The sequence below is a fragment of the Aspergillus foveolatus genome (genome assembly GCF_047715535.1).
Source record: "Aspergillus foveolatus strain CBS 279.81 unplaced genomic scaffold BDW70scaffold_15, whole genome shotgun sequence".
Lineage (NCBI taxonomy): Eukaryota > Fungi > Ascomycota > Eurotiomycetes > Eurotiales > Aspergillaceae > Aspergillus > Aspergillus foveolatus.
The window spans coordinates 91,992-103,242 of record NW_027396079.1 but is presented as its reverse complement, the minus strand read 5'-3'; the positions used below and the strand labels follow the sequence as shown (position 1 = coordinate 103,242).

Below are 11,251 nucleotides of genomic sequence, written 5' to 3'. Positions count from 1 at the left end.
GCCCAAAGCTCTTTGATCTGGGTGAGACTTTGCTAATTTATAGACCTATAATGTAGACCTACTGCATAATCTGCATGAGAGTAAGGGGGGTTATTTCCTTTTAAGCCTCTTGATCTGCTGCGGAGAGAGAAGTTTTTGTTGTGGACCGTCCACTATAAAATCTGGCAATTTGAGTGATACAATATTATTTAGTCAAAGCTATTAGCTTTACCGGAGCAGTCGGTCAGGTCTGATTGGTCCAGTGCTAAAGCCCAGTGGCTTTAGCGATAAATATCCTCCCATAGCCCTGTAGTTCCTTGGGTCCTTCAACCGGCTCAGGAAACTCTCTAGTGTCAACATCGACGCACCAAGCGCTGGTCATATCCGACTGCATATCCTGCATTGTGAACCCCGGCTAGATCTTCATCCCTTGAGGCAGCTTGACCATATGTTCTGCACGATACTTCTTATCCTTCTGGTCCTCTTCTCGCGCCTGTCCAAGACTGGCGGTATCAGCGTGCCTTATAAAGTCCAGCACAATAACGGTTCCCCCGGGTCGAACGCGCCGACGCGGTCGCGTCAGCATCTCCACGGGGTCTTTGGTATGGTGAAGAGCAAAGCTGATAATCGCGGCGTCAAAGCCAGACCATTCTGCCTCGCTCACGACCGGCTGCGGATCGTAGAGGTCGCCCTGGGTAGCAAACATGCGGTAGTGAGGATCCCCAAGGAGCTTTGTAGCTTCGTCATTGTAGCGGCAGACCTGCGAGGTAGCGATGTCTATTCCTCAGAAAGTGCGTTTGGGAACCGGGGCAGGAGGGCCTTGGAAGAGTCAGCTTGGCTTCGCGAGGAGAGAGAGAGTGGCAGGTCTTACACTTGATACTGTGCCATTACCGCACCGCGTAGTCGAGAATACGCTGTGATCGGGAGGGGTCGATTCCAAGCCAGTCACTGTTTATCTGAAGACAGGCCTGGATCTGTCGAAGGAGCTTTTGTGTCCATGCCTCTTGGTAGAGCGGACCAGGGCTGGGGTGAAAGTTCAGAGCGCTGCTTGTGATTAGGGTGAAGGAAGGCACTCACTCGGAGTCGATGTGATCATGATCATGTCCCACGTCCGCCATCGTTGCGATTGTCATTCTCGGGCAGGTTGAGTGTGATGGTTGGGAAGGGTAGATTGCCTTTCGAAGATCAGAGCACCGTTCGGAGACTTCGCGGAAGACTTTCTCAATTTTGATATATGATGCTTGCGACCTACCCAAGAAGGCACTTACCTTCGGGCTGTATCACTATCACCGACAGATAAGCAGACACCGAAGCCCTCACTAGATGTAAAAGCAGCCATGGGCTACCACTGCACATTTGGCGCCTTACACTCATTCAACCATTCTGAAATGTCGGCCATCACCTATAACTTTGCCTACATCATCGCCGCCAACCGAGGCGCTGCCCCCGCAGAGCGGCTAACACGCGCTGGGCTGTGACAGGGCGTGAAGCGTGGAGCTCGATACCCAGGCGAATTGGTAGCCCATGTCCAGACGTGCACTGTTCTCCCTTGTGGGACACGCAATGAGCTCATGCGCGAGATTGTGATCGGGGATGGAGGCGTGCATGCCAAAAGCAGCAAGCGGATGACGCAGGATGTATTCTTGCAGGATGATCTCTATGTGTGAGCACTAAGCTTTTATGATTCAATATTCCCACTGACCGCATAGTATGCAGCTGCTGACAACGGTGCGAGAGACCAGCGCTAAACTAACATGACGGTGGGATACGGCAGTCTGAAGCAGATATATGTCCAGCTCATCTGTAGATCTGCGCTTCATTCTCACTACGTAACTGATTCACCGGGATGATCGAGGATCGCCATACGTCCACGGTGGCCGATGCTCCCTAAACTGTAGGCAGACGGGCCCTTAGCAAGTTCTTGATTCGGTAAACCACTGTACGCTGTAAAGTATAACAGGCGGAAGCGTTGAAAGTGATAGGTATGCAGGTCTCGTCAAGAACCTCCGTACTCTTTATTGTATTCTGATTTACCTTTCTTGAAACCGCCTTCGTCATGTCGACATCCATAGGTTCGAAATTATGGCTTCCGTGTTGGGTTTCCCACCAGATACTTATCGATACTATAAACCATCCTGCTAACTTTGGCTATGGCAGCGACTCCATAATAGCACTGCGATCTGCAGCTGGATGCCGGTAGCACAGTATCACAGTTTCAGATTATACTGTTCTTTCAAGCTCTACTTTGGAGCAGCTTCTGGAGGGCTGCCGTCCGGCGAACGGCCTGGAAAGATCATCCAGCGGCCCTTGCAATGTGAACCAAGCACCGCTCTCGGCTTACGATGTCGGAGCCATATGAGCTGAGCCAGCGCTCCATCCGGATATGTTCACTAAATGAGCAGGGTTCGCGGAAGCTTTTGTATGCACATCGGAGACTTGTGCTGCATTCTGGACACCTGCGTCTGCCAACCTGCCAACCCCCTTTCCGGCTGTACCCCTTTAAGACCTTACCATGGCAAGAAATCCGCTCTGCTTCCTTTCTCAGTCAGCCAAATGTGCGATACAGACGTAATGCAGAAACCTACGTTCTCTGTCGCAGGGGCCGTGCAAGATCCTGCCACGGACGACACCAGAAACCTTCCTTCCAAGATCCAGCTAACCTCGATCATCGTGTCGTGAGCTGTTCCTTACCTGGAAGGGCCACCTCAATGCACGAGCTGATCTCTCTAGTCTATGCCTGGCGGTAATTTGTCAGGCCTTAGATACCACCATCATTGCCACCGCAATCCCGCGCATCGCAGACGAGTTTGACTCGCTAGGCGACGTGGGATGGTACGGTGCAGCATATCTCTTGACCGACTGCGCATCACTGCTCTCCTATGGGAGGCTCTACAACCTGCTCCCGGGACAATGGGTCTTTTTGGGAGAACTAGCAGTCTTCGAACTGGGCAGTCTGATCTGCGGTGCGATGCCTTCATCGGTAGGCTTGGTACTGGGAAGAGTCTTCCAGGGCATTGACGCCGGGGTTTCTCTCTTTCGCAACGCTAAATATCGCCGCGACTGTGTCGCTGAGACGGTGGCCAATGTTCCAGGGCATGCTAGGGGCCATGTATGCGCTTGCTAGTGTTGCTGGGCCGTTGTAAGTAGTTCCCAAGCTCCTAGCTTCTTGTGCTTCTTGTGCTTCTTGCTGACCTTTGATTGCTGAAGAATGAGCAAATACCTGAGAAGATCAGAACTATTAGTCGGAAATCCTCTACAAGGAGTAGCATCATATTTCTGATCCAGACTGTACTTGTTTTCAAGCAAGATAAGGAATGAGCTCCACATCCCAAGCTCTTCCAAGAATCTCAGGCCCTTCAGGTATCTCAAGGAATAAGAAGTCCATTTCCTTACCCTCCGTCTAACCAGTACCTTAACGTTGGGGTTTGTCATATACGCGGACTCCCGAACCAAAGGCTCGGGTCTACTCTCGTCATTCAGAAACCGAAAGTCACACTTCAGCAGCAAATCGCACAATTCCACCTTGATATCATTCGCAGCCAGGAACCATCCCGAACACGCGTGCTTTCTATACTCAAAGCCAAGGTACTCTATATTCGCCGTGACAAGCCGCGCCCTGATCTCGCTCTCAGTCCGCTAGCGGAAGAAACGCTCGCCGTCGAAGCGAGTGGGTCTGCGTATATATGGCTATCTAACATGACTATTCTGGTTGGACCATGGCTCTGGTGCCTTTGAGGAGTATGGTCCCGTCTGGAAGCGGGATTGTCTCAGTGGTCGTGTGACGGGCAGTGACTGGGTGATGCAGCTGGTTAATCACAAATCGAGAAAAGGCTGCAAGATTCATTCAAGGGATCGATCAACCTGCTTATACTCTGCAAATTCAGTCGGAGAGTTTCTTTGATGAAACTATCTACCCGCTTGAGCCTATACATAGACGTCTTATTCCACCCATCCTCGCGTCAACACCTAGATTTCTTCGCGCAAACAGGGATATACTCCGGATGCGCACTGAGTTTCAGCAGTACCTCTGTCAGTATCTCTGCCACTAGTCAAACACTGAAGATAACGACACTAGTAAGATCAGTGGAACCTGTGGATAGCTTATTTTGGCGTTGATGGGCTCCAAAGTTACAGATGGGGATTGCTCAAGTTGTGACTCGTCTCTAGGAGAAAGTACTCAGGTTGGGGATTGTTTAGAAACTCCTGCAGCTGAACCTTGGAGGTATAGTTATGGGAGCCAGTCTACTGATAAGAACTTAGTTCTCCAAGGAGCATTGGCCCTTTTTGGCTGAGTGAGAAGTTCAATAAGTTACCGGTGTAGATCCTGTGACCTATACTATAAGTCATGTGCCCAAACTAATGATAACAGTTAGTCTTTCCTCTTTTGGGGAAACTGGTGGCTCATCGTTTGTTATCATCATTGTCAGGTTTGGAAATACATATTATCATCAGCAGTCTGAATCGACATTATTTTTTACTATTGCCCTTCAACCAGTATTTCCAGTCTATCATGTTCAGGGGATAACGGAGATGCTACTGATAGTAAATGGGGAGCGTAGATTATAGTTCTTATTGTGTGTAGAACTGAGAATGCCGGTGTTGTTAACGCATTGATTCTATCGACGCAAACTAGTGGGCATCTCCCAGACGTTGTTTATGCAGCTGTAGAGAGAGCGGTGAATTTCGTTAAGCCAAGCAAATTTTTCTAGAAGCCAGGGTATATATACACATAGGGTGCTTCAGTTTGTGTCCATACTTACTACTGAGCCTAGGTCAGAAAAGACTAGCCCAAGACGGTTCTGAAAGTATGCCTTTTTTCCAAATTAAGATCATTATAATCTACATATGCACATATAAATCGTATATGTTCCCCCCAAAATCCAAGTCGAACCTATTAATCCAGAACGCCGTCGCTAAGCCAAACAGTAGAAATAAAGTGATATGGCCACATAAAGACCAACCTACCCGTACACATATCCATGAAGACAGACGTATATATCATTATAATATCACGCGCGATCGTGACTCCTCGAGAGCAAGCCCCCTACATCCTGCAGTTCGAATTCGTCCGCATTTTCAACTATAGTCGCGGAGACGCCTGATTGTGTTCGTGATGACGGTACTGGGGAGTCATTGGAATCGCTGAAATGGACACTTGAGCGTCGCCGGCCTTGTTGAGAGCCACGTCGGAGACCGCCTGGACGAGGCGTGTTGAGTGAGGATTGTGTATGGTGTTGGGAGGGTGGTGAAGTCAATGGCGATATGTCACCGGAGTTGGCAAGTAATCCGCCTACGTCTCGAAGGACGGGGTCGGCTGTATCATTAGTGCTTTGGCCAACAGGGAAGTTGGTTATTTGTGTACTGTGGTTATGGCTGGTGGGCGGAGGTGTGGGCTGAGTAAGGAGGCCGCCGACGTCAAAGATTGGAGGCTGATCGGGAGAGTTTTCAGGTGGGCTGTGGGTTGTTTTATTTGAGCGGAGGTATTCGTGCGGGCTAACTTTAATGTCAAGGCTGTTTCCGGAGGATTGGTCGTCGTCAAATTCAATAGCTTGTTGGTTGAAGGACCAGTTTGGATTGAGGCCTCCAGTGGCCATAGGGGCTGGACGCGGTTCTATAAGGTCGTGGGAGTAGAGGTCAGGGTCGAGGCGAATGCCGAGATCGCGAGCAAGGTCGGAGTCGCTGCCCCACTGGTGATGCGTGATAGTTGCACGGCGGGTAGAGCCATGGTCGAGGCCCTCGTTGACTGAGACAGAGCCTAGAATATCCTTGTACTTGACTTTCTTGACGCCCTTGTCTCTGACAAATGAGCTAATGACGACAACGTTTGCGACCGCAGTAGCTGCTAATATCTCCAGGGAAGCCAGAAGGGATCGATACTGCTGAGAGCCTTTGTGCTGAATCACGGACGGCACCCGGTAACTGGTAATAGCAACCAATATCAGGGATAGAGCGAATAGGATAACGAGAGCAATCTTTCGTTTTAAAGACATTCTCGTCCTTAGAATAATAAATATAGGAAATGCGACGAGAAGCAGATCGGTGATGATATCGCAGGCACCCATAGTGATGACGTTGGCGAATCCTGTGCGACAGTTGGGCCCCGGGTCTGGTACCACTTGCCAGTTATGGCTAAACGGCTGGCATTCGGCAAGCGTCGCAATCACTACCGCCAGCAAGGTCGATCCTAGGAAGTAGTATACAAAAATGAGAAAGATTTGGACGGATCTTCTCCATGTGACCCCAGCAATTCGGTTGAGAAATTCACAGACGGTAAGCTTAGCAGCCCAGATACTGTTCGCGTCAGCATAGCAGTCCAGAAAATAAAGTTAGGGGCAGTCTTACAAAATTGCATAGAAGATGCGGGCCGCAAGGACTAGCCTGCTTCCGATCTCCCTATGCCGAATCTCTTCGTCTGTCAAACCATCCACCTTTGTGTTGTTGGTGCCCCATATCAGGATAACATGCACAAACGCCATCCTAGCCAGCAAAGGAATAATGCTCGCCATCATAATCTTGTCTTCGCGGAAAAGGCGCTCGATACGAACATACCGGCCACACACCCGGGTGACGATGATGGCGAGAGAAACGCCCGTCGCCCACCAGCTCACTAGAAGCGTAGGATTATCTTGAAGTCTCGTGCGGGCATCTGGAGGAACCGCCGAATAGATCCCTCGCGGTTGGAGTATCGAAAGCATTGCAATGGCGGATCGACCGCCCCAGACGGGGGGGCAGCAAAAAGAAATCCCCTTTAACACTTGTAGTATAGAAGTTTGCGAATGTATCGGTGTTGTGCCGGTTCTATGGTCACATCGTATTTCGCGACTCCATTCCGGTGGACGGGCACGTGCTGCTGCCGCTGTGCGGGGATCAAAATGCAAGACAACGGGGAAGAACAGTAAGTGGACCAGAAGGATCGCTATACAGTCGATCGGTGCGGCCGTCGAAGATCAGGGCTCGAGGAATATCTCGAATACAATGCGATTCTAGGTCGACAAAGAGCTCAGACGAAAGAGCTCGAGGTGTGGTCGTACAAAAAGGGGAGCGTGGCTGAGGTTGGTTCTTGCGTATTGTCGCTGGACGCCGGTAAAAAAGAAAAAATGAAATACGTCGAATTTCACCGCTGGTGTGACGTAGAAGCGCTAGGGAAACGGACCATCCCCCCGTACGCAGGAGGTGCAAAAAACAGCTCAACAGCTCTGGAAGCGAGATTGTAGGGACAAAACCAAGGAGACCAGCAGAGCCAGAGTTATAGCGGAGAGCATCCTTCAAATTTAGTCGGAGAAACCATGACTCCAGCGCACCATGTATCGGATCCGCATAGCGACGGCTGTCACTGATCAGTGATAACAACTGTCGTTAAGAGTCAAGATTGCGGAGGCCCATGGCAGAGTTTCTGAGCCGCGATAGCCTCTGATATTGGGCACTAGCCTGACTGGAGAAGTGTATCCTGGAGAGCGCCATTTTCCGCATTGAATTGGTCCCTTGGCCGATACGTGCGATCGAGAAGCGGGCGAATGGATCGAGGGCGATGTGGGCGTTACGATTCCTGCGCTACCCCGACGAGGAATGGATCGGTCGCCGTTGACCAGCCGGAGGAGGGCGATAAACTTGGCTCAACGCTGAAGCCAATGGTACCCGCATCTGACCACTGCCTCCAGGCTACCTGCCAGACGGTCTATCTGTGTGTCAATCATTGAATCGACCGATTCGGTGGCTCCGGCGATCTGACTTGTTATCGGGAGGTCTCTTGCGAACAGTAGTGATTCGTTGAGATAAGACTGGGAATTCGTAAATTGCATCTGAATCGCGTCGGTCGTCTGGCACGGATGATTGGCAGGGTTCCTGGGCGAGATCCATGGTATTTTTGCGAGACCATCTTATCGTGGCGTTCAAAGAGTTGGAGCTTGAAAGGCTGGGGAGTGGACTTGCTCGAGCACGTGCTCTTGACCAGCAATCAGTAACAAATAACAAAACCAACGCTATCCGAGGCTTCAGCTCCAATACGAAGCAGATCGCTATACCTGCGACCCCGGACTCCATCGAGGCCGAGCGATGTGACGCTGTCATCCTGGTCCATGCTCCTCTTAATCGGGAAATCCCGCACGAGATTGGAGCTCCCCCAGCCATCAACTCGCTATCAGTCTATCACGTCAAAAACGCCCAGGCCGCCAAATCTTACTCTATTTGCTTCCGTCAATGATATTCGTAAATTAGTTGCATGTGATATCTGCTGCGACATCCAATCCGAAAGGACCCAATGCTTTTACTTCTTGGAGGTGGTTGATACCTACACCAGCGCACTCTTCCCATAACCGAGAGCATGGCCCAGAACGCAACCATATCTGCCTTCAGAGAAGCTTATTTTACCTCAATGAAACAATGAGCCAAGCCTGGTCACCTTATCCAATGCGACCGCGTTTTCGACACCAATATTGCGCACGAAACGCCGGAAGATGTCAGAAGAGCCCGACGGGCCAGCATTGAATTCGGCTGCAAATGATGGCCAACCACCTATGCGTCGGATCAAATATCCAAAGGACTGGAATGTGCAAACTACCTGGGATGCCATTTGAATTCGTTCGAAAGGCCGTGAACACAAATTCGAAGACTTTGGGCTTGCACACCACCGACGAGGAACTTACGTCAGATTAGGAAACAGGAGTGTACCTAAAAGATGCGGTGCCATTATGAAACGTTTAACCTAATCGATCTGATAAAAGAAAGGGTCTTCGCCTATCGGTACTGTCGCTAACTGAAGCAATTCTGATTGACCTGTGCCAGGGTACGTTCTCGCACACCTGACAAGAGTGGTATACAACTATACTTGGTCAACAAGCAATGCGGATAATGGAAATACCATTCCATTAAGAATTTGAATCTAGATCTACCTTCGTTTCTCAGATTCCTGACCTGCCATGTATTCCATACAAGCAAACAGTCACTAAGCAGCCGAGAATCCTAGCAGCTGTCAGTTGCACGTTACACACCTCGCGAAAGATTCTTCTCCTATGAACCTAGACCAACTGATATCTCCATAGCTGTTAGGGGCGGGGCCGCAGAAGACGTCCGTACTAAGGTATGCATTTAGGCATTTAGGCGGCAATAGTGTCTTCGCTGCCCTAATCTGTTGGAGTCCATGCCATATACTTCTTGAATACAAACCATTCGCCACAATGTTCAAAGATCACGGAACTTATTCTAGCAGGTTTATGGTCGGCCTTGGACTTTACACCAACTTCCCCTCCAACACAGGGGTTTCCGTATCTGCTCGCAAATCGCAAGACGCTCTTACGGCGTACCGCATCAAACTTGAGAGAAAAGCCGCATCAACGAATCTGGGCGTGATAAGCCTTACCGGCAATTCGATTGAGGACGCTCGACTGGCTAAGGAAGCCATTGTTTCTGACGTATTCGCCAGTACATTGAAGCAACTACGTTGCACCGGAACGTACCGCTAACGCCGCCGCCGTTTAGCCCACGCGGAGCCAATCGCCGGAGCCAAAAAGGGATTTGTCCAGGCACTATTGACCAAGTTGCCCAGGGCATTTGTCAATCCCTATAGCGGACTGGGTGCACATAGGCCGCTGAACCCGTTTGGACTATATTGCTGTCAGGGATATCTCAGGGAATGCAAGTAGAGCTGGGCAGCTAGTTTGCAAAAGATACAGGCTGAGTACTTCGTCTCCTGGTATCTTGAAGAGTGCAAGTACTTCCGTTGGGCAGCTGGAGGCTAGTCGTTGATAGTGAACTACTAGATAGTTAATGAGGCTGTACTTCGCCCTGTCCTGCGGTTGGACGGGATATGAGAGGTACAGTGTATCCTTGAAGACAATACTGTTCAAAATTATTGCTGGAGTGACGGTGAGGTTAGATCTGCATGCTCTATTAGAATAAAATGGACAAATGTACAGTTCAGCTTTGAGGTTGGTCATATTAAACCAGCACTGAAATACACAAACAAGGAACAAGGATATAACACCGTCCTGAAAAATTTCTTCGCCGGTACGCCATGCTGCCCAATGCCTTTTCTCTTTTACTTTCCTGTTTTATCTTGACTTGTAGAGATCTGGTTCTCCCACAAAGGCCTGCGCCTGTCCTACCCTAGGACAGTCATCCGTATCCGGTTGAGCTGGGTATCTCACTACAGATGGAACCAGAGTTATGAATTATTCGCGGTTCAAGATTGCCTTGTGGAATGCAAACCCGTATCGCTAATTCAAACCCGCTCAGATAACCCATCGATAACTGGCATATCTGCCTGCAGTCTCACTCTTCCGGATAATCTTGACGACTTGCCCGCGCCTGAGCCCCAAATACCTCGCAACGGGATCCGAAACCTGAATTCTTGGCAGCTGCGACTCCTTCAAACGGTATCTCTGCAAGAGCTTGCTTTTCTCCTCAGGGCTTAGAAGCACATGTTTCGGTACAAGCTCATGCCGTGTAATGTTCACAAGTAGATCCTGCTCCTGGAAATGCTCGCAGATTCGGCCGGGGATACCGCTAAGCAGACGAACGGCAGATGGGGAGATGGGCGTCTTTGTGATGAAGATGCCGGTGTGGAAATTTCCCTCGTCAACAGTGTGGTTGAAGGTGCGGACTTGCTTTGTGCCGATACCGCTGTCGTCCGGACAGAATTCAATGTAGATTGTGCCGCAGTCTGGTTGGGGGTCACGGTTTGAAGGGGTCGGGAGAGGCGTGTATTTTGCTTTCATGGCTTCGGTGGGACGGGCTTGAATCTTTAGCTTCTCGCGGCTATGGGAAAACTCCATCAGTCGTGTTCACTACACAAAGAGCAAATACTGGTGGGCTAGAGGGTCGCACCTAGGGTATCCTTTTTCACCGACGTATTTCCTCTTAAATTCGTCAAGGTCAATCTTGACTTCTTCCTCTGTCACTTCATAGCCCTATTGGTCGAGATTAGTGCCCTGCGACTGCAGCCAGGCAGAACGCAATAACGTACGCGGTCTTGCAGCATTTCGAAAACTGTTCGCCATGTGCGCCAGACGCGGATGGTCTCGCGCTCGGCGTCGTCAGCGGAATAATTATATTCGTCATCCATCGCGATGGAAAGATGAGCTGAGAAACGTTAAATAGAGGAAGAGGGCGAGCGCAGATAGTTCTCGCTGAGAGGTAGTGAAGCTCGGAGGGTTGAACGCTTTGCGTCGAAAAATCGGGCGAGCGCTAAGAGCGCCAACGGTAAGCGCCGCCAATGAGACGCCAGAAAGCCCCAGAATCCTAAAGGCCAGACACATCTTCCACCTTACTCTTTTCT

At 50.1% G+C, this 11,251-nt stretch overlaps 5 protein-coding genes across 5 annotated transcripts; 2 read left to right on the top strand and 3 right to left on the bottom strand.

Moving 5' to 3' along the window:
• Positions 1–394: 394 nt before the first annotated feature.
• Positions 395–1,097, bottom strand: BDW70DRAFT_158563 (uncharacterized protein; the record flags this gene model as incomplete). Its single annotated transcript, XM_073740540.1, has 3 exons — positions 395–739; positions 876–1,002; positions 1,057–1,097. 3 exons carry the CDS (start codon positions 1,095–1,097, stop codon positions 395–397), a joined length of 513 nt encoding a protein of 170 aa, XP_073597392.1.
• Positions 1,098–2,550: 1,453 nt separating this feature from the next.
• BDW70DRAFT_158562 (uncharacterized protein) lies at positions 2,551–3,297 on the top strand (the record flags this gene model as incomplete). Its single annotated transcript, XM_073740539.1, has 3 exons — positions 2,551–2,654; positions 2,710–3,088; positions 3,187–3,297. The coding sequence occupies 3 exons, from the start codon at positions 2,551–2,553 to the stop codon at positions 3,295–3,297; spliced, it is 594 nt and encodes a 197-aa protein (XP_073597391.1).
• Positions 3,298–4,831: 1,534 nt separating this feature from the next.
• On the bottom strand, positions 4,832–7,208 carry BDW70DRAFT_25035 (putative integral membrane protein Pth11-like). Its single transcript, XM_073743594.1, has 2 exons — positions 6,322–7,208; positions 4,832–6,270 (listed from the first exon to the last, which is right to left on the bottom strand). Exons 1-2 carry the CDS (start codon positions 6,672–6,674, stop codon positions 4,989–4,991), a joined length of 1,635 nt encoding a protein of 544 aa, XP_073597390.1. The 5' UTR covers positions 6,675–7,208; the 3' UTR covers positions 4,832–4,988.
• A 1,944-nt stretch (positions 7,209–9,152) lies between these two features.
• BDW70DRAFT_158560 (uncharacterized protein) lies at positions 9,153–9,617 on the top strand (the record flags this gene model as incomplete). The annotated part of the gene is made up of 2 exons (XM_073740538.1): positions 9,153–9,396; positions 9,454–9,617. 2 exons carry the CDS (start codon positions 9,153–9,155, stop codon positions 9,615–9,617), a joined length of 408 nt encoding a protein of 135 aa, XP_073597389.1.
• Positions 9,618–9,845: 228 nt separating this feature from the next.
• BDW70DRAFT_133324 (DNA-directed RNA polymerase core subunit RPB5) lies at positions 9,846–11,092 on the bottom strand. Its single transcript, XM_073736311.1, has 3 exons — positions 10,940–11,092; positions 10,801–10,883; positions 9,846–10,731 (listed from the first exon to the last, which is right to left on the bottom strand). Exons 1-3 carry the CDS (start codon positions 11,036–11,038, stop codon positions 10,206–10,208), a joined length of 708 nt encoding a protein of 235 aa, XP_073597388.1. The 5' UTR covers positions 11,039–11,092; the 3' UTR covers positions 9,846–10,205.
• Positions 11,093–11,251: the final 159 nt, after the last annotated feature.